The 22,289-nt window shown below is 45.3% G+C and overlaps 1 protein-coding gene across 1 annotated transcript in view; it reads right to left on the bottom strand.

Annotated features, from left to right (window-relative positions):
• grin2db (glutamate receptor, ionotropic, N-methyl D-aspartate 2D, b) overlaps nucleotides 1-22,289 on the bottom strand; it is a gene marked incomplete at its 3' end in the record, with an annotated part of 290,078 nt that overhangs the window by 136,022 nt on the left and 131,767 nt on the right. Inside the window, 2 exon segments of the mRNA XM_079503474.1 lie at nucleotides 4,300-4,414; nucleotides 15,093-15,424. Of these exon segments, the coding sequence (XP_079359600.1) occupies nucleotides 4,300-4,414; nucleotides 15,093-15,424 (447 nt within the window).

Raw genomic sequence — 22,289 nt, 5'->3', positions numbered from 1 at the left:
ACTGTGGCGCGGAAACCTTGTATCGTCGTGTCAAATGTGTACTTTTTTCTTTTTTAAATGAAAGATTAATGGCCTATTTCGTTGTACAAAACAGTGGAGTGCAAGAGTAGCAAAAAATAGGCAATCTGCAAGGTCACGACGTGTTTCATTGTGATGCGTGATGATGATTACTATATTTACCCAGGGTATCTGGGCTAAGCTCAAGAACTTGTTTCCAGCCAGGCCCTGCTCATAGAACATTTCATCGTACTGGTTCAATGCCTTGTTCAAGGGCACTTCAGCGGTGGCCACCGCACTGGCCACCGAGTGGCGCGCTACGAGCTTGTAGATCTGCTATTTTTCAATAGCTAAAGCATAACATAATGCTAACACCAAAACAAGAGCTCGTCTAAAACAGTGCACGCATCCGCCTCGTTGACGACAGACTACTGGCAGACTGCATGGGGGGGTCAGATCAACATGGAATGAATACTGTACTGGCCATATAAGGAGCATGTCCTTGAGTGTACAGGGTTTCATGAGGTCAGATCAACATATGGAATGTCAGAACAGGTCACGTCCATATATGGAGATCTAAGGGTGGGGACATTCTCTTGAGTGTACAGGGTTTGATGAGAGCCGGGCCTTAATTTTGCGGGCCTGTTGAGAACTCTAGTTTTCGCCGGCTGCCGGGCGCGGCTGCACTAATAACTTTGGGGCAGGCCCATCTAGAGTTTTAATGGACAGGGACCAGGTCAAAAGGGAGACATCGCAGAGGAAGGATGGATGGGGAATGCTTCCATATGGGCTTAACCCATTTTGGGCGGGAACCCCTTTTGGTGTTAGCATTATGTTGTGCTTTAGCTATTGAAAAATAGCAGATCTACAAGCTCATAGCTTGTAGGTCTGCTATTTTTGAAAAATCGAAGAACGACTGACATAGAAACATAGCTTTTTCAGAAAACTGTCAGGATGTAGAAGACATTTTTAGAATCTGATCTCAGGCCAAAATGGGTTAACTCAACCACCGCTAGGGGGCGATAGTTCATTTCATTAAGAATACGTTAAAGAAATCGTTAGCGGGGGATACGTTAATTGCATCAGATGTCATAGTGATGTCACGAGACCTGGGCACCATACAGTATATGGGGGCTTTCCCATGTATGGCGATTTTGCACGACACACGGGAATTGCACGATTCCAGAGTTAACTGCGACTCGCAATAACTACGGAACTACGGATCGGATTCTTTAGAACACAAGTATAGTTTCGTTACTTTTTCTGAAAAGGATTTTCACCCGACGAGAGATGATTTTCTACGCATGCCTTCACAATATACTATATTTTGACAAATTGAAGAATAAATTATAGTATCAGTGTATGCTGAGAAAATGACTAGTGACTCTGATGGACTCTTGGTTCTGCTGTTTGTACTAAAAAGAAAATGATGTGTATTTTGTCGTGGTCGTTTGTGCGTCATTAATTTTTTTGTCTACCTGCCCAGAGAGAATTGATGCAAATTAACGGCTCGCTCACACTGGTGCAATTACTTTTAATTGTGAGCCGTCCCCGTAATAATAAAACAAACGAATGAATGTGCAAATTATGTCAGAATCTTACATCATCAGAGCCTGGGGATGGCGTGCGTAGCCAAAAACGTTGGCAGGATGCTGCCTTATTAACCCATTTTGGGTGGGAACCCCTTTTGGTGTTAGCATTATGGTATGCTTTAGCTATTGAAAAATAGCAGATCTACAAGCTCATAGCGCGCCACCGAGTGGCGCGCTACGAGCTTGTAGGTCTGCTATTTTTTTGAGTGGTGCAAACCACTCCAACAACCAGCTTTGTTTGTATCCGTGTTTGTGTGTACCTGTACGTGGGGCCCAAAAGAATGAGCATGGTTACTATGGTCACTGACATTACGTCAGACCACAGCTGATCAGGCTATATAAGACCTTGCACCACTCAGTTCACACGGGTGTGATTTTTGAAGAACGACTGATAGAAACATAGCTTTTTTCAGAAAACTGTCAGGAAGACATTTTTAGAATCTGATCTCAGGTCAAAATGGGTTAACAAAGGAATTAATTTATCATTATTTTGTGTCTGGAATAATAATAGATCTGACCGAAATGATTGCATGACTCGAGATTCAAAGGATGTTTACACGCGACCCGGGTGCAAACTGTGACTCAGCCAGACTACTGTATATGAGACAACAGACGCATTATTCCGAGGGCACGATGGTCTGAGGTTGACACTAATGGGCTTGATGGGTGGACTTAATCCCCTCAAAGGTAATCACACTTTAATCATTGACCTCCAGACACCTACCTCAGAGGTGACTAGATTAAGCCAGACTAAATCTAAATATAAGATTGAGAAACTTTTAGTACTTCTAGTAAGACTAAATCTTAATTGCCCAGACTCTTCTTCAACAAAGATGGCGGAAGCAAACATTCTTTGTTCTGTACTCATACACTAGTATGGTACAAAACACTGAAGTCCTTAAACCAGAAACCTAACCACAGTTACCGCACGCAAAGCCACGTTGTCGGACTAATGCGCCGTCAGAATTACGAGTGGCGGGATCAAGGCAGGACTGTGTATACCTTGATCCCGCCTCTAGCTGCCGCTGATTGGCCAGGCCGTTTGGTGGCCGGAGCATCGAGTCTGCCTGTGAGTTCCCAGATGGGAGCAGGAGGGGGGGAACCCAGTGTACTCTCTGCTGCCCCATCTGGCGGAGTCAGGTTACCATTCAGGACCCTTGAATCCCACCAGGGCTGGACTGGGACAAAAATTCGGCTCAGTCATTTTCGCGCGAATTTGGCCCAGACCAGTCCACCACAACCAGCGTGCAGATAGCAGAAACTATACCGCCCGCTCCGCCGAGGCACACACAAACAAACAAGCCCGAATACCATCACTTTTACAGAACAGCATAAATGATACAAACCAACAGACAACTACACAACCCTTTGTTGCTCTCACAAGAATGATGTTGGCAAAGGGATTCAAGATAGTTTATTTGTCACTCACTGATACAGGTACAGTGAAATTATCGTGATGGCACTGGCAGAATGGCAGCACGCCCGGACCTTTCAAATTTGATCGTTCCCGGTGGGCCGAACATGCCCGGTACGTCCTGTGGCCGGTCCACCCCTGAATCCCACCACCATGGAAGTGTAGGGGCTCCAACCCACCACGGTGTATCCGGCCTGCCAATCGCGTCTATGAACACAATTGGCCGTGTTCGGGGGAGGGGAAGCTGGCTGGCTTTTCATTAAAGATATTTTTGGGGCTCTTTATTGATAGGGATCGCGACTCGAACCTGCGACACACTGTCATGCTGGATTACCGGCCATGGTGCCTCATGGACCGGACTTTTGTCTCTGCGGGTCCTCCTACAGGCACCTGTCAGCCAGGAATGACCAATGGGAGGAGTATTGGACAGCGGTGACTATACGTCCTCCCGGTGGGGGCTCCTCAGCAGTGGGAGGAATTAATTGGCATGATGACTAAATTGCGGAAGAAAAAGTGTACAAATAATTTGCTACAAAGCTTTTGGAGAAAAGCAAAAGACAAAAGACAATGGCCATCCGTTGCTTAGTGGGTAAAGAGAGTCTACCTGGGAATGAAATGGCTTCCGGTTCAAACCTCACCTCACCGCATTCTGTTTTTGAAGTGTCCCCATGAACAACTAACTGCTCCCTGGGCCGCTGTATTAATGGCAGCCACTGTTTGTATATAGCAAATACCCCAAGAACAAATGAAGGGGACACAGTCCCCTGTTGTCATCATTACTACTTGTAACAATGTTATGCAATACCTCTTGTACTGTACAGATTCCATTGTCATAGTACGTCGATGCCAGTCTATGGCGTCAGTACTATATGCTGTCGTGTCATATATATGAGCATAAATGGACACAGACAGACAGAGATACAGTATAGAGATCTCAGAGTGACCGTCAGGACAGACTCCCAGACAGGCAAGATGCAGTGATTTAAGGATTTTCAGTCCTGGTCAACCGCCGGTCAAACACGACTTCACACATGGCAAGTGTGAAGTCAAGTTATGCTTTGACTTTTGCACGACAGGCGCACGCGCGCGCACGCGCACACCTGCGCACGCGCGCACACACACGCACGCACACACGCACACACGCACACACACACACACACACGCACACACACACACACACACACACACACACACACACACACACACACACACACACACACACACACACACACACACACACACACACACACACACACACACAGCTCTAGATTAGAGTAAATTATGTCACGTCCTTACATCTTCCCAGCCTCGTCCAGGCGTCCATGAGATGACGTCCAGGTAGGGGTTGGCTAGGTATCCGTCACCGTTGAAGGAGTAGTCTCGACCGCCCAGCGTGATGTTGTTGAAATACCTGAGAGGAGAACAGAGCAGAGACCATGGTGTTTTACATGGAGGGACGAATGAAACGACACGAAAGCAACTATTAGTACAATTGATGCCTCGTTCATACCGATATGCCTTTATTATTCGTGGCAAAAGGTCAAGCACATTCTGTCAATGGGAGGGGAAAGTGGGGGAATACAAGGTCAAGCTACTTTTTTTTCTTTTTACATTTTTGAAAAAATCTTGAAAGGGTTTGAAATAGTATTTTAAATAATTTTGAGTTTGTGTCAACAAAAATCTTCACTTCTTGGGGGTCCCTGGCATCAATTTGGGGGTCCTTCGAGGCACACAAAGACGTTTGAGAACCACTCGCATGCATAGACTTATATCAGTCCCCTTACACTGGCAAATTAAACGTTGCATCATGTGATATTCTAGCAAGCTTGATGGATGCAGTGGCAACGAATAGATACTGGAGTGAATCCTGGATCCAGCAGAGCAGGAAGGATGCTGAGAGGAGGAACAGGCAGACGAGAGAACCAGATGCAGGAGGAAGAGGCACTAAGCTGCTCATTACTGCATGTTGAACGCAGCATAAAATAAATATTGTAGAATAGTAAACAAATACATTTAAGACCGGTGGCAGTCAGGAGCCCCTCGTCTGTTAAAACAGATGCGTAGATGAATCATCGATGTCGGGGCAGAAACCTTGTATCCTACTGTACCTCCATCAACTTGTAGTGTTTTCTTGCAGTGGGTTGAGTGGCTGAGGGCTTTATTCTGTAAATACTGAACCCATGAAAAGTATACAGCAGCTTGTGACTAAATACAAAATAAATCAGAAAATTGTGCATCTGCCAAAAAAAATCTCACAAATGTTTGGAAGATTTTTAATCATCTTTTCTTTTAACCAATTCTGGGCGGGAACCCCTTTTGGTGTAAGCATTATGTTATGCTTTATCTATTGAAAAATAGCAGATCTACAAGCTCATAGCGCGCCACCGAGTGGCGCGCTACGAGCTTGTAGGTCTGAACCACTGACAAGAACCACTGACATAGAAACGTAGCTTTTTCAGAGAACTGTCAGGATGTAGAAGAACATTTTTAGAATCTGATCTCAGGTCAGAATGGGCTAATCACACAAAGGGGTCTCTTGCTCAAAACATTTCCATATGGGGGACCACGGCCAAATGACATAATCAATGTGGGGGGTCCTTGTTGGCACGGAAAAAGTTTGAGAACGACTGCCGAAAAGTAACGCGGGGTTTTGTGGTACATACGAGGTCTCCCACCCGACAGCGATGGGATGATCAGAGACGCGTCGCTCTATATTGTCAGGATGTTTGAAGTGACACAGTTTTCACTGCCGCCTCGCCTCGTCTCGTCTTCCTGCCAACCCCATGCGACCCGTCTGATAAACACACAGCGCGCTTCTAATTGTCTCCCGGTGTCACTCTGAAAAGCTTTAACCCATTTCGGGCGGGAACCCCCTTTTGGTGTTTTAATGTTATACTTTAGCTATTGAAAAATAGCAGATCTACAAGTTCATAGCGCGCCACTCGGTGGCGCGCTATGAGCTTGTAGATCTGCTATTTTTGAAAAATCGTGAAAACGTGCCTGAAATCTTTGAATATATATTGTTACAGAGCAAGTTTTTAAGTCAAATCTTTGCTTCTGGGCTTCCTGGAATGACATATTATCAGATGGGGGTCGGCGGCCAATTACATATAATTTTTGGGATGAAATATTGAGCACCACTGATACAGAAACAATTATACGCGTATTTCAGAAAACGGTCAGGATTTAGAAGACATTTTTTAAATGTCGACGTCAGGCCAAAATGGGTTAATAAATAAAATATAAAGAAAATCCCTCAGAGAGCCACCCGCCAGTGGTGTAAAGTAACTAAGTAACATTTACTCAAGTTTTTTAGATACTTTTACTTCACCGATGTATTTCCAATTTTTGCAGTCCTTTTACGTCTATACTCCACTACATCTCTGAGGGAAATATTCTACTTTTACTCAATTGCAATAAGAACTTTTACTTACTATACTAGTTACTTTGTAGACTTTGATTAGGCTATACAAAACATAGGCCTATAGCTATATTAACCACTTCAGCCATTTAATCCATTTTGGGCGGGAACCCCTTTTGGTGTTAGCATTATGTTATGCTTTAGCTATTGAAAAATAGCAGACCTACAAGCTCATAGCGCGCCACCGAGTGGCGCGCTACGAGCTTGTAGCTCTGCTATTTTTGAAAAATCGAAGAACGACTGACATAGAAATATAGCTTTTTCAGAAAACTGTCAGGATGTAGAAGACATTTTTAGAATCTGATCTCAGGTCAAAATGGGTTAAAGGGACATTCCACTCATTTTCAACATTTTACTATGTCGTTAATATGCCTTAGAGCTGCTGTGTGGAAATAATAAAAAAGTCCCCCCATTCTGTGTTTCCTAGAACTGTAAGTATGAAAAAAATCATTAACATGGTGAAACACATCTTGATGATGTCATCAAGATGCGTTTCACCATGTTAATGATTTTTTTCAGATCTCCAGTTCTAGGAAACACAGAATGGGGGGACTTTTTTATTATTTCCACACAGCAGCTCTAAGGCATATTAACGACATAGTAAAATGTTGAAAATGAGTGGAATGCCCCTTTAAGTAAATAGAGAATTCGGGACTTGCCGTAACGGGATGCACACGCAGATTAGACATAGCAAAACGGACCGACATGCGGAAACAACGGCTGCTCCCGTGCTTGGCGGTTATGGTTAACCCATTTAGGCCCGACGTCGAAAAAAAAAAGTCTTTTTAAAATGTCTTTTTTTCTGAAAAACCTCATGTTTCTATATCCGTGGTGCTCAATATATTTATACTGAGAAAGGAGAGAGGCCGCACAGCTCGTAGTCACGATGCCATCAAAATCTTTATTTTTCCAACGTTTCGGCAACAAGTTGCCTTCTTCAGGGAATGATGTCAAGGACCCCAAAAAATTATGCCTCCGGCCCTCATCTGAAAATATGTCCCCCCCCCCCCCCCCCCCCCAGAAGCAAAGATTTGAGTTAAAAACGTTCGCTCTGAAAAACAATATATTCCAAATTTGTGCCAAATTTTCACGATTTTTCAAAAATAGCAGACCTACAAGCTCATAGCGCGCCACTCGGTGGCGCGCTATGAGCTTGTAGATCTGCTATTTTTCAATAGCTAAATTATAACAATGTTTAAAACACCAAAATGGGTTAAGGTTATGGTTTGAGGTATAAGGTTGTCGGTCTAATGACAGTCAGACCAATACTATGTCTAAAAGCCTGTACCCTGCTGTAACGGTATTTCTACACTGCAGTATTGATACTTTTACTTAAGTAAAACATGCGAGCATACTTTTCCCACCAGTGCTCGCCCGCCGCCATCGTTATAAACGGCAAGTGAAAGAGTGTTTAGGAGAAAAGCCCAGTGAGAAACATGTTATTTCATCGCTCGCTCGCTCACAGATTTGTACGCACGATGTATGTATGAATGCGGCGTCGCAAGACGCCCTTTCTTCTGGCCTTTGTTCCCTGGCATGGAGCTTTGGGTGCAGCGTGTGCCTCTGATCCCTTCCTAAGCACAGATATAGGCCTACACACCAGAAAAGCTCTTCTGTTGCTAAAATTGCTTTTTACCCCAATTTAGTTTTTTCTTTTTTTTTTCCCCACAGAGTTTGGAATGCTCACGCTTACAATTGATGTACTGCAGATATGTCGTGCGTGCGTGCGTGCGTGCGTGCGTGCGTGCGTGCGTGCGTGCGTGCGTGCGTGCGTGCGTGCGTGCGCTTGCACGTACTGTACTACAGGGTGACCATATATTTTCACAGGGACCCTCAAGCCTCAATCACTTAAATCCAATTAGCCAATAGCCGATCTACAAGCTCACAACCCATCGCTATATGTGTGTGTGATTCGTTGTGAGCTTGTAGATCTGTTATTTTGATTACGTTTGACTTCTTTTTTTAAATGAACGCCCAGGTAAATGAACCTGGGCGGGTTGATAACCTGTCGGTCTGTATAGCCGCTAAGTCGGAGAGTGCCACCGCACGGCCCTTAGAGGAATATATTAACCCAATTAAGCCTAACGTCGAAATAAAAAAAAAAAGTCTTCTAAATCCTGACAGTTATGCCGGTGCCCAATATTTCATGTCAAGGACTCCAAAAATTGGTATTGGTATTTGGCTGCCGACCCTCATCTGACAATATGTTGTCAGATGAGGCAAAGATTTGAGCAAAGATTTGAGTTAAAAACGTTCGCTCTGAAAGAATATATTCAAACATTTGGGCCACATTTTCACGATTTTTCAAAAATAGCAGACCTACAAGCTCATATGAGCTTGTATGATCTGCTATTTTTCAATAGCTAAAGTAGAACAGAATGCTTAAAACACCAAAATGGGTTCCCGCCCAGAATGGGTTAAAGACCCCCCCCTCCTCATTAATATACATGAGCCACGGTCCGCCGGCTACAGATGCCGGGGTAATTTCCCCACCTCAGAGCTACATGCACCCACAACATCTATTTTGCATGGATGATGGGCCAGCACCAAATTCAGATATCCCCCCCCCCCCCCTCCTCTCCTCTCCCGGATACCCCCCCCAGCTAATTGTGCCTCCCCACCCCGTCCTCAACCTGTCTGGCGTACTCCCTCCTCTCCTCTCTTCCGTGTACCGTTCTTGCTGGCGTCGTGCCAGCCGCATGCAAGCTCGTTTAACATTCCACGCTTTGTTGGCGAATCAACCGAGGGTGCTGTGCAGGTGTGGGAATTGGGAGTGGAGGGGTCTAGCTAGACTATAGCTGTAGGACAATTAACTGAAAATGCATCGACGAACCGACATTTAGAACCTCTGCACCGTCTTGATCATTATAGAGAGAAGCATTTGTTTTGACAGTATAGAATAGACTGACAGGAAATGGGGGAGAGAGATGGGGTGTGACACACACGCAGCAAAGGTCGTCAGGATCGGGATTCGAACCCGCGACACGCTGTCAGACTGGATTAGCAGCCTATAGGGGTGCCCGGACCACCACGACATGAGTTCTTATAGATCAACAAATTGACACAAAAAATTCCAATATGATGGTTATTATGACGCACTACATCAATTACTATGATTAACCCATTTTGGGGCGGGAACCCCTTTTGGTGTTAGCATTATGTTATGCTTTAGCTATTGAAAAATAGCAGATCTACAAGCTCATAGCGCGCCACCGAGTGGCGCGCTACGAGCTTGTAGGTCTGCTATTTTTGAAAAATCGAAGAACGACTGACATAGAAACATAGCTTTTTCAGAAAACTGTCAGGATGTAGAAGACATTTTTAGAATCTGATCTCAGGTCAGAATGAAAACTGTCAGGATGTAGAAGACATTTTTAGAATCTGATCTCAGGTCAGAATGGGTTAACCACTGAAGTCCTATACAAGCTGGCACAAGAACGTATACGTAAGACGGCACGTTCAATCACGTGCCCATGTTATATCATGAGTTACGACCACGGTGGCGTTTTGAGCGTAATTTAGTCATAGTCACTTGAATAGTTTTAATTTAGTTTTAGTCACATTTTAGTCACTTGGAACGTTTTAGTGTTGGTCTAGTTTTAGCCGACTTAAATATCATTCGATTTTAGTCGACGAAATCTACAGTTCATTTAGTCGACACAAATGTATTTTGGTGGGCCTTCATGCCGTCGTAATAGAGGGTATGCGTGTGACATCATCATCAAACCAGGAAGTTATGCAGGAACGCCTACTGAGTGGCAAAAAACGACTTTCTGGCCTTGACAGCCCATACATCCACACAGAAAAGTCTTATCTGATTGCATTAAACAACATTAAACAATGTTAAACTCACTTTGCCTGTTGCTTTGCCACTCGATGTGCCATTCACTTTAAGCATGCGCATATACTCTCTATAACTGCTATGTTCAGCATGCAACCAAGTGTAAAATGACTTATACTGGATCTCTTGTCCACTATAGTCCCTTCCTTACATTTTGGACTAGTTTTTATTTGTTGATGAAATTGTCAATATTGTCTTAGTTTTAGTCATCATAGCATCGTTTTCATTTACCGGTATAGTTTCCATTTCGTTTTCGTCAGTGAAAAAAGGTAGTCGACGAACATTTTTTGTCTATACTATTTTTGAGTGGTGTAAACCACTCCTACGACTGGCTTTGTTAGTTTACGTGTCTGTCTGTCTGTCTGTCTGTCTGTTCGTAAAAAAATGAGCATGGTTGCTACGGTCACCCAGTTCACCCGGGTGTGATTTCATTACGTCAGACATTACGTCAGACCACAGCTGATCAGGCTATATAAGACCTTACACCACTCAGTTCACACGGGTGTGATTTTTTGTAGTATTAGTCGACAAAATCAGCACCGGTGCAGTACAAGAACAGCCTTATGTCAAAGAGATGTAATCCCGATGCAACCCTTGATGCCAATGAGGCACGTATACCTTTTTTCCTTGACCAGTCTTTTGGTACTTGACCTCCTGACCTGCCCAGTCTCAGGGCAGACACTCTAACCACGCACAACTTAAGGCCGCCGAGCTGCTGGTAGGAAAAACCTTGCATAATACGTGTTCAATTAGTGTCATAATATGTGGCGTGTGAGCCGACAGCAGGCCAAGCACCTCCGTGCTATGAATAGTTTTCAAAGCGGTCGCAGAACAATCGCTCAATCCGACACCGGATTAACCGCAGCTGTTGCAACGCATTCCGTTTGACGGTGCTGTGTCTTCTTCTCCGCACCTGTGATCATTCTGCGCAATTAAGCAAGACTGCAGAATCTCTGCAAAGCAAAGCAAGACACCGAATCTGAGATCACTAACTGAGATATTTTAACCCATTTTGGGGCGGGACCCCTTTTGGTGTTAGCATTATGTTATGCTTTAGCTATTGAAAAATAGCAGACCTACAAGCTCATAGCGCGCCACCGAGTGGCGCGCTACGAGCTTGTAGGTCTGCTATTTTTGAAAAATCGAAGAACGACTGACATAGAAACATAGCTTTTTCAGAAAACTGTCAGGATGTAGAAGACATTTTTAGAATCTGATCTCAGGTCAAAATGGGTTAAGTGGGCCCTGAAAGGTTGAGAAACCAACTGGCCTAGAAAAAGAAAATACATTAGGATTGACATGGGTGTTATATTATATGTTTTGGCAACATTTTCAAGAAAAGACAACTGGTGTCCTTAAAAAAAACAACGTCTCGATAGGAAAGAGTCAGAGGAGGAAACACTGTGAGAGCATAATGTTTATCGAGCCTCCCTCTACCCTTGGCTCAGTTTGCATATGCATAAATTAGATCGTCCCACAGTTAAAGAATACATGAATTAACATGGTGAATATACAGCATACCCTCTCCCACACATGTGACCCTCTCTCTCTCTCTCTCTCTCTCTCTCTCTCTCTCTCTCTCTCTCTCTCTCTCTCTCTCTCTCTCTCTCTCTCTCTCTCTCTCTCTCTCTCTCTCTCTCTCTCTCTCTCTCTCTCTCTCTCTCTCTCTCTCTCTCTCATGTGAGAGTCAAGATGGCAAAGAGCTACACGGAGGAGAGTGTCACTGTGTGGAACGCAGGTCTATAGCTGAAAGTATAGATAACAATAGAATATAAATATAAATGTAAGTTATGTTACAAAGTGTTATAATAGGCTATACAACAGATATGTTATGTTATATGGTAGCTTGATAGATCTACCCGTGGTGTCCATAAATAGGGGCTGCAATAGTTGATCACTTTCAACCTGGCATTCATTGCAGATAAATACTATATAGAATAGTAGATGTAGTATAGATGATACGTACATCAGTTAAATGTTCTATTTTCATGTCAATTTGTCATGCTTCTTCATTATTCGGTCAGCTAAAAAAACGATCGCTCGAATAATTGCAAAGATCGATACGCAGCCCTATACTGCATCTGCATACACATATTTATGTGTGTGTGTGTGTGTGTGTGTGTGTGTGTGTGTGTGTGTGTGTGTGTGTGTGTGTGTGTGTGTGTGTGTGTGCACCGTCCAAGTTCCACTGGGCCCAGCCGCCTGTATCTTCATAGTTATTCTCCACTTAATATTACCTTACATTTTGTCTCCAGATCAATTTGAGACTTTTAGTGTAACAAACAGGAGGAGCAGATTAAAGGGCACCCCTCGCCGTCTCTAGTCAGCCTCACTTCTCTTTACAATCCCTTCAGAACCCACTCGTTCTATTCACAACCCTGTCCTCACCTCGTGTGGGCGGACATAACACACGTCTACCTGGATGACATTTTGTTAGGGGGACCAGATTTGACTGAGAGACTGCCATCGCGCAAATTCCAGCTTTTCACCAGAGGAGAATTATTATTGTTTTTTTTTTAAATGAGTTAATATCACAGGCAGACTCTTTACATACTAGAGCATGTCTGAAATAAGTGTCAGAGTTGAAATCGACATGTAAATATGAAATAAATGCCCAAACATGTAGCTAGTTGTAATGTTAGAGTCCACATAAGTGAACCTTTCAAACCTGTTTTCTCAACTCGCTGTTTCTCTGCAAGACATTACTCTATAAGCCATATCTCCAAAACTGGTGGGTCAAACTGAACAACCAATATGTCAATTTGAAGCTATGATTCCCTGCTTTCATATGACATGAAAAAACGAAAATTCAAAAAAATCCAATGGCAGTCCCTCAGTCAAATTTAGTCACATTTTTTCTCCAGATCAATTTGAGACTTTTAGTGTAACAAACAAGGGAGAAGATTAAAGGACACCCCTTGCCGTCTCTAGTCAGCCTCACTTCTCTTTACAATCCCTTCAGAACCCACTCGTTCTATTCACAACCCTGTCCTCACCTCGTGTGGGCGGACATAACACACGTCTACCTGGATGACATTTTAGTTAGGGAGTCAGTCCAACATTGTAATTAAATGAAATGTCCACCCACGGGAAAAGTGCAAACACTCGTCTCGCAGATTGCCAGGGACGTCGGCCACCGTATCCCAGCCACATGCAGCCTGTTTTCAGGACATATTCAAGTTGCCTGGAGCAGACAGTGCTTGTCAAAGTGGGGTTCCGGGGGACCTCCAGGGGTCCAAAACAATGAGTTATATACGGTAAATACAGCAGCATAGTCATTTTAACCCAGTGGTTCCCAAAGTGGGGTCCGCGAAATAATTCAGATGTTTGTTTTTGTAATGATTTTTTTTCCGCCAGTGAATTATGGTATGTGTGATATGTGAGTTTACCATAATCACAGTAATCCTTAATCATATTCCATCATTCAAGGGCCTTTGGATAGAAATGTCACTTTCAGTTAGAGAGTGCTGCAGAGGCTGAGTGTCTCTGACTGTGACCAGCTGATGGTCGTTGACACTTAATTGATGCATCAAGGAGGGCAATTATGTTTCTGCACTAGTGTCAAATAGGTATACATCTATTCTAAGATGGCATCTTAGAATAGATGTTGTGTTTGAAAGGTTTTAATACTAATAGTTCCAATGGCATCTAAATGTAAGGTTGCAACTTGCAAATATGCTTATCGGTGTTGTGAGGATGTACCTGGCAAAAAAATATTCCCCCCCCAAGGGGTACCTGGGCCAAAAATGTTTGGGAACCCCTGTTTTAACCACTTTAACCCATTTTGGACAGGAACCCCTTATGGTGTTTCAAAGCATTATACTTTAGCTATTGAACAATAGCAGAGCTGCTATTTTTCAAATCTTTGAATATATATATTCCTTCAGAAGACTTTTTTTTAAATTTCTAAATGGTCTAAATGGGTTAACCTCTTAACCCATTCAGGCCTGACGTCAAAATTTAAAAAAAAAAGTTTTCTAAATCATGACAATTTTCGGAAAGATTTGAGGCACATTTTAACGATTTTTCAAAAATAGCAGACCTACAAGTTCATAGCACGCCACTCGGTGGCGCGCTATGAGCTTGTAGATCTGCTATTTTTCAATAGCGAAATTATAACATCATGTATGTAACCACCAAAAGGGGTTCCCGCTGAAAATGGGTTAGACCCCAGGGGGGTCCAGGAGGGAAAATCTAAAATATCGGAGTTGGAACCTGAGACCTTGACCAGCCCCATTTACCCGCTGAGAGCTGTTCATGAGGTGGACAGCCGCTGCCCCCGCCGGCGGCGGGGGATTGGGGCCTCAAGCTCACAGTGTGTCACCTCGTGTCGTGCTGTGAAGTTTTAAAAAAAACACGCACAAATCTTCTCTTCTGGAGGTCTCTGGCAAAAAACAATCTCATGGGGGGGGGGGGGATTCCGCTGCCAAATACATAACAATTCAGGGTGTACTCGGCATCTCAACCCGTTTTTTTTTTTAATTTTATTTTCACGATTTTTCAAAAATAGCAGACCTACAAGCTCGTAGCGCGCCACTCGGTGGCGCGCTACGAGCTTGTAGATCTGCTATTTTTCAATAGCTAAATTATAACGATGCTTAAAACATCAAAAGGGGTTCCCGCCCAAAATGGTTTAAGGTTATTGTAGCAGTCAATTTATATTGGGGGTCGGGAGGGGGCGGGGCGGGGGTCCCGAGACATTGCCAAAGCATTTCTGGGGGTCCCCGGCCAAAAAGGTTGAGAACCCCTGGCCTAGAGGGTGACTCTGTCGGATTATGATTATTTTGGTTGCGCGTCCTGAAAAGTCTTCAGCGAAACAATGCTCACCTTATGCGCCCGCGCAGCCTCTGCGTCTGGTTGGCGTCCGTCATGCAGTTGCTGACAAAGTTGGGCCCGCCGGGCCCGCCGCCGTACTCCTTGCGCAGCGCCACGGCGCCGTGCGTGAGCACCGAGACGCCGCGCGCTATCCGCCGGCGCGCCTCGTCCCGCCAGCCCTGCGGCCGCACGGCGAACAGCGCCCGCGGCAGGCCCTCCGTGCCCAGGCCCGACAGCGCCGGGCCCACCGCAAACCACATGTGGGAGGCGCCCGCCTGGCCCGCCGCCCACGCCGCGCGAAACACCAGGTCCGCCTCCTCCTGGGAACAGTACAGCAGACGCACCTGGAGGGGGGAGGGGGGAGGAGGGGGAGCCAGGAGAGGAGGAGGGGGAGGAGGGAGGAGATTGGGTGGGTGGTGAGAGAAGGAGGCAACAGGGTGGACGGACGGACAGGGGAGGGCGGGGGGGGAGGGAGGGAGCGGGTGGGGCTCTCCGGGGAAGTCAACGGCATTTATACCGCCGAACCTCGTCCAGTGTGTGTGTGGGGGGAGGGGGGTGGAGGGAGATAACGAGCAGGGTGGGAGGACATGGGTGGGGTTAGGGTGGAGGGGGGTTGGGTGCAGGGGGCACAGAAAAAAAGGGAGGGAGGGAAGAGAGGATGGGGAGAGCAACAGAGGGACAGGACGAGAGGAGAGCAGTGGATATGTACAGTAGGCGGGGCGGAGGGAGGAAGGAAGGAAGGAAGGAAGGAAGGAAGGAAGGAAGGAAGGAAGGAAGGAAGGAAGGAAGGAAGGGAGGAAGGAAGAGTGGGAAAGGAAATGGGAATGACGAGCGAGGCAAGGCAGAAGGGAAGAGGGGTGAGATACACACTCACACATAACACACGCACGTACAGTGCACACACACACACACACACACGCGTATATCTATTGAGATAAGGAGGGTAAGCATTTACCCTCCTTATCTCAATAGATACGCGTGGTGGGGTGGACAGGAGAGAGAGAGAGAGAGAGAGAGAGAGAGAGAGAGAGAGAGAGAGAGAGAGAGAGAGAGAGCCATGACGTCATGTTAATGATGTCATGTTGACAGATATGCAGGGAGGGCTGGAAGGTGGGTCTCAAATTGTGAATTCACAAAAATGTGAAATCCAGTATTGATTGAATGACCTTATTGTCTCTGTCGAGCACCACATTGGTACAATTCACCCAATGCATGTACTGTACATGTACTGTACGCTCCAATGGTTCCAATGGCACAATATACATATTTATCAAACCCACAGACAGACTTAACAAGGAGAGGAGAGGAGCAGAGGGGAGAAGCCAAGGGGGAGGATGGGAAAGGTTAAACTGTATCATGTATAGAAGGAAAGCAGCATACCTTAGGGAGAGGAACACAGAGGGAAGAGGAGAGGAGAGGAGAGGAGAGGAGAGGAGAGGAGAGGAGAGGAGAGGAGAGGAGAGGAGAGGAGAGGAGAGGAGAGGAGAGGAGAGGAGAGGAGAGGAGAGAAGAGAAGAGAAGAGAAGAGAAGAGAAGAGAAGAGAAGAGAAGAGAAGAGAAGAGAAGAGAAGAGAAGAGAAGAAACTTCCATGTGGATCTGGACTTCATAAGGTCTGTCTATGACGTCAGTCGTCTAGCACTCAATTTCTCCTATAGACAAAAGTTGGCTCTGAGACAGGCTAGCTTATAGACACACAGTTAGAACTCATCCGTGCACAGTCCAGCCTATAGTGGCAGTGTGCACAAGACATAGTTTTGGCATATATGGGTCCCGGCGGTTTGTGAGATTAGCTCAACACAGACAGACTGTACCTGTGTACAGGTGCTGCTGTGCTCCAGAACAGGTGAGCGGAGTGGAGCGGGACGGTTTTTTAAGTTCATAAAAAGGCAGGAGCGGAACTCACCGGTCGGGTTCCGCGCACCACATGTTTGAGCATGCCCGGTCGCACATACACAAAGACACGTCATTTGCGTCTTTGCTGTGTTATTCGGACACGCAGCAAAGTACGTACTTTCATTTATTTCATTAGGGGTCAAGGGGTCAAGCCCGAAGGGACGAAGACCCCTTATTTTTATTTTTTTATGGTAGAGGGTCATGGGAAAACGATCAAGAACTGAAGCTCACAGTCATTCGTGAAAGGACATCTGACCTTTATATGTCCCAATGATCTCCCAATTATATGGTTGTATAGATAGGATTGATAAAGTATCCACTCCTGGGATTTTCGTAGCCTGGTTAACACAATCAGTGCCGGGATTCCTTCAAAATAGAAGCTCTGGGGTGGCGGAAAGACATGCCCGCTTTTACTCTGAACCCCCACCCCGGAAGCAATCCGGGAAAAAAACGGAGAAACGTTTTGTTAGCTTACCTTGGTCTCGATTCTATTATATCGCTCCAAAGCATTCATATTTTGAACGAGAGGCATGTTGAAGTCAGAAATGAAGCGCGTAGTATATATCCATCAGATCAAAACCACGGAGAGCGCCCTCCACACAGTACAAGTGTACACGGGGTGATCTGCACTTTTATAAAGTTACAATGTCATTGACTATATGCCGACTATATGCGGCCATCTTACCAGTGGAGTTTGGAAGCACTCGTTTTCGTCCTGCGTTATGTGCAAATTCAAGGTGGTATCCAACGAGCACTTCCAAACTCAATAATCATTTGCAAGGAATTGCATGACAGAAAGTAGCTCATAACATGTCTACAGTGGACTTTTATGAAACAAACACTTTTCATGCAGCTGCAATGTTGGTGAGTTTGACGTTGTTAAATACAATCAGATAGGACATTTCTGTTTGGATGTATGGGCTGTCAATGGCAAATTGCACCTAGTCACCACCCTGCCATTAAAGGGGAATTTCTTCCTAACCTTTTTTTTTTTAAAGTAAGTGGATAATATGAATATTGACCCCAAAAAAAATATAAAAAAAGAAATAAAGATATAGGGCGCTGGTCCTTTAAGAAAAGCGTAGGAGGGAGGGGTCTAACGCCAGCACGCGTAGACCAGGAAGAGTGCAGCAACAACACTTCATGGACTAACCTGTCACATCATCTAGATCAGATGTAAACAAAAAACTAAAACCAATTGCGCGATTGAATAGGAGTTCTAGCGTTTGACCCACATGGACGGTAAATCCGCTAATTCCTTATGAAACGCTCGGCATATTTTTTTTATTTATTTTTTTCAATGACGAATGGATACATGTCTTCATATACGGTAAGAAAACAGCTTGTGCGAAACTCCCCTTTAACGTAAGGGCAAGATGGCCGCAGTCTGCATATGGTCAATGGCTTTTGGATCAGCTTGTTGCACAATGTTTGTGGACCGACTTCTACAAGTCATGCTTGTCAGCGTGGGTATTCCCCCAGTTCACATTATGAGTCTTTGCGGGAGTCGCAGCCTGAACAGATTAAGAAAATTAATAGAGCTGCTGATGGGCTGGTGTTTTTCAAAATTCGCCACAGACAAACATGAGCGAGCGCACGCACGCATACACGCACACACGCGTACGTACGCACACACACACACACGCACACACGCGCACACGCACACACACACACACACACACACACACACACACACACAGATGGAACACCCTTAGGCGGCACGCCGTAAAAAGACAGACAGAGAGAACGAGAGTGAAAGAGAAAATGTGACAAACGGCAGAAAATCAGATAGAGATAGACAGTGGATCAGCTCTCTGCCACACAACTGCTGAGGTATGGAGACACTCTGGGGAACAGTAGAGAAAGACAAAGAGAGTGAGACTCTTTATTTTGAACATTTATTTTATCTTCAAATCAAACAAATAAGCGACAGAGAGAAGAAAACTTAGGGGAGGAGAGGAGAGGAGAGGAGAGGAGGAGAGGAGAGGAGCAGTTCTAAAGAGCAAACCTATACCTGAGGGAAAGCAGAAGGACATGAAAGGTTAAAGTGTAACATGTTATTAAAAGCGGCAGACTGCAGGGAAAAGGACACGGGGGCTAAAGAAGACAGAGAGACAAAGGGATAGAGAGAACAGACGAGAACAATAAGAAAAGGCACTGGTGATGGAAGCTTGCTTTAGAGATGGATGGAAAGCAGAGCGCAGTCACTCCTGGGAGGAGGAGAGGAGAGGAGAGGAGAGGAGAGGAGAGGAGAGTGGTGGTGGGGTGGAAAGAAAAATGACATTATTTTGTGACAAAATTGGCAGCCTGGAGAGAGAGAGAGAGAGAGAGAGAGAGAGAGAGAGAGAGAGAGAGAGAGAGAGAGAGAGAGAGAGAGAGAGAGAGAGAGAGAGAGAGAGGTAGAGTGAGACTGAGACAGACAGACACAGACACAGACACAGACACAGACAGATAGAGAGAGAGAGATAGAGGTAGAGTGAGACAGAGACAGACACAGACAGATAGAGAGAGAGAGAGAGAGAGAGAGAGATAGAGGTAGAGTGAGACAGAGACAGACAGAGACAGACACAGACAGACAGATAGAGAGAGAGATAGAGGTAGAGTGAGACAGAAAGAGAGAAGCGACGTGGCCCTCAGGGGGATGTCAGACCCATGTATGTATCCAGTCTATGATGAATATAACCTTGTGTTTATTCTGTGAGGCAAGGCTTAATATCCTTCCACAAAATGAAGCACATCTCTGTTGTGTGTGTGTGTGTGTGTGTGTGTGTGTGTGTGTGTGTGTGTGTGTGTGTGTGTGTGTGTGTGTGTGTGTGTGTGTGTCTGTTAGGCACCTGCTCTATCTATCACTTGAGACCTGTTGACCTCTGCATCAATGTAGCCTGTATTTGACTGCTGAGAGAGAGAGAGAGAGAGAGAGAGAGAGAGAGACAGAGAGAGAGAGGTCTTGTCCTTGTCAAAACTATTCAGTATGAATATAAGAACCTTAAAGAAGGGATGAAGATAAGTTAGGCAGCGAGGTGCAGGCGAGGCTGGAGGAGATGGAGGAGAACCAACCTTGTCGCTGTGTGACATCGTGTCATTTCAGTAACACTAGAGGTTGGCAAAAACATGTCTTTATAGCACTGAAGCCCTGTTTCACAAATATTTTTTGGTGTAAAAAAAAATATATATATAATAATTTTTTGAAAATGTCCGCCTATTACCACATGTATGGTCGACAAGAAAATGCGACTTATGTCACCTCACATGTCGACGGCCGAGTTTTTATTCAACGTTTCAGCTGAGACAGAGGTGCCATTAAAAACAAAAAATCCACTATCATTTAAAAGGCTGCACATATATGGGATTGGTGATTTTCTGTATCTCTCAGTTCCGCATGATGGAGTGTCCAGGTCGTCTCCATTTCTAGTTTAACGTCCAGAGATCTCTTTCCTGAGGGGGGGGGGGGGTAGCCAGTTCCTGGAGTTAGATTTGAACAGCTTCCTGGCGAAGTCAAGGCAAGAAGGGTTAACCACACCCCTTAAGGCAAAACAACACCCCTCGGGGAGTGGCCCCCAAAGGTACCTACGAGCCAGTGACATCCATAGGTACCTCTCTGGAAGGAACGAAGGGAACTGGACCGTAGGTGGGTGCGCCTCTCTGATAGGATGCACAATGTGAGGGTGCGGACGGACGGAGAGCTCCTGTGTATCCCGACTAACTCCGGCCAAGAATGATTCTGCAAGCTCGTTTCTGGACTCTTTCCAGACTTCCAGTCTGGCTGGCAGTCAGAGGAACTGTGCCAGACTGGGACTGCATATTCCAGCAGCGGGCGCACGTAGCCAACCAATTCAGGGTCTTGGACCCCACATTTGTTCAGGCGACATGGGACAAAGAGCTTTCTATTGGCTGAGGTCAACATAATATGGTATTTTGGTTTGCTAAGTTTAATTAAAAATATATATCTGGAATTTGATTCGAATACATTTTAATTTAATTTCGCACCTGGCCTATTCACAGTCCAGGTGACCACCGAAAACGACATGGCGTCGCGCCACGGTGGTCACCGCTCGCACAGCACCATCTCTATGTTTTTACTGACCACCGTTTCGGTGGTCACCTCTTCACCCCAAAACTGGACTATGAATAGGCCTTTTAAAGGAGCATTCAGTGATTTGGGTGATTTGGAAAACCACCCAGTCCTCCACGGTAACAACAACAACTACAGTGGGGGAAGTGCAACAGGCCAACAGCATGTGCACCAAGGCCCGCCCCCACTCAATCATGATTGGAGGAAGGCTCCTCTCATCCTGATTGGATGAAGGCTTTGCCACCCGCCACCTAAACTGAAACTAGGGTTTTTTGACCCCAGGGGCTCACTGGGGACAGGGAGGAACTCCTTATATGGTCAGCACACTCTATAGTAGGGAGGATTATCAAAAAAAAAAAGAAAAAATAAGTGACATTTGAATGAAGTGAAATCACTGATATACCTTTAAGTCACAGTGTCTCACATCATGCATTGTAATTCCCTCAATCTCTCCAGATCCCAACAGCACCCCTGCTGGCCACGTCATATATAACACGAGAGAGTGAAAGTGAGAGACGGCGAAAGAGAGAGAGAGAGAGAGAGACAGAGGAAAACGAGAGAGAGAGAGAAAGACACAGACAGAGAGAGAGATATAGAAAATGAGAAATGACAGAAAAACAGATAGAGATAGACAGTGGATCAGCTCTCCTGCCTTAACTGCCGAGGTATGGATACTCTCTGGGGAATGAGAGAGAGCGAGAGAGAGAGAGAGAGAGAGAGAGAGAGAGAGAGAGAGAGAGAGACATTGACAGAGACAGGGACAGACAGACTGACTGACAGAGGTTATAAATGAGGTTAACGGCGTAATGATACGTTTCCTGAGGAGAGAAATAAGTAGGCTATAGCAATAAAGAAATGACAGAGGAGAAAACAGAGGAGTAGGAGAAGAAGTGAATGGAGGGGGAGGCGGAGGAGGCGTGCAGGGGGAGGGGCGTGTGTGTGTGGTAGTGAAAGTGCATATTCTTTTATTTTTAGAACGGTGCCCCCATTGAATCTTTGAACTGTAATGGCTTTGGCAAAACAATCCCGCCCATATGCCAATAAACCCTCTTGCCAGCAGACAAGGAACAGGGTGGGGGGGGGGGGGGAGAGAGAGAGAGAGAGAGAGAGAGAGAGATAGAGAGGAAGCAGACAGAGGTTTGAAAAACAAATGGAGATAAAGAGAAGAATACTGACTAATGAAGGCAGAAGGTGAAAAACGTGTGAGAGAGAGAGAGGTGGACAATCAACCCTGTGTCTCTCT

This window comes from Electrona antarctica (assembly GCF_951216825.1).
Source record: "Electrona antarctica genome assembly, chromosome: 6".
In the NCBI taxonomy this organism is placed as follows: domain Eukaryota; kingdom Metazoa; phylum Chordata; class Actinopteri; order Myctophiformes; family Myctophidae; genus Electrona; species Electrona antarctica.
The sequence above is the reverse complement of the archived record's forward strand: the minus strand, read 5'-3'. Positions and strand labels throughout refer to the sequence as shown.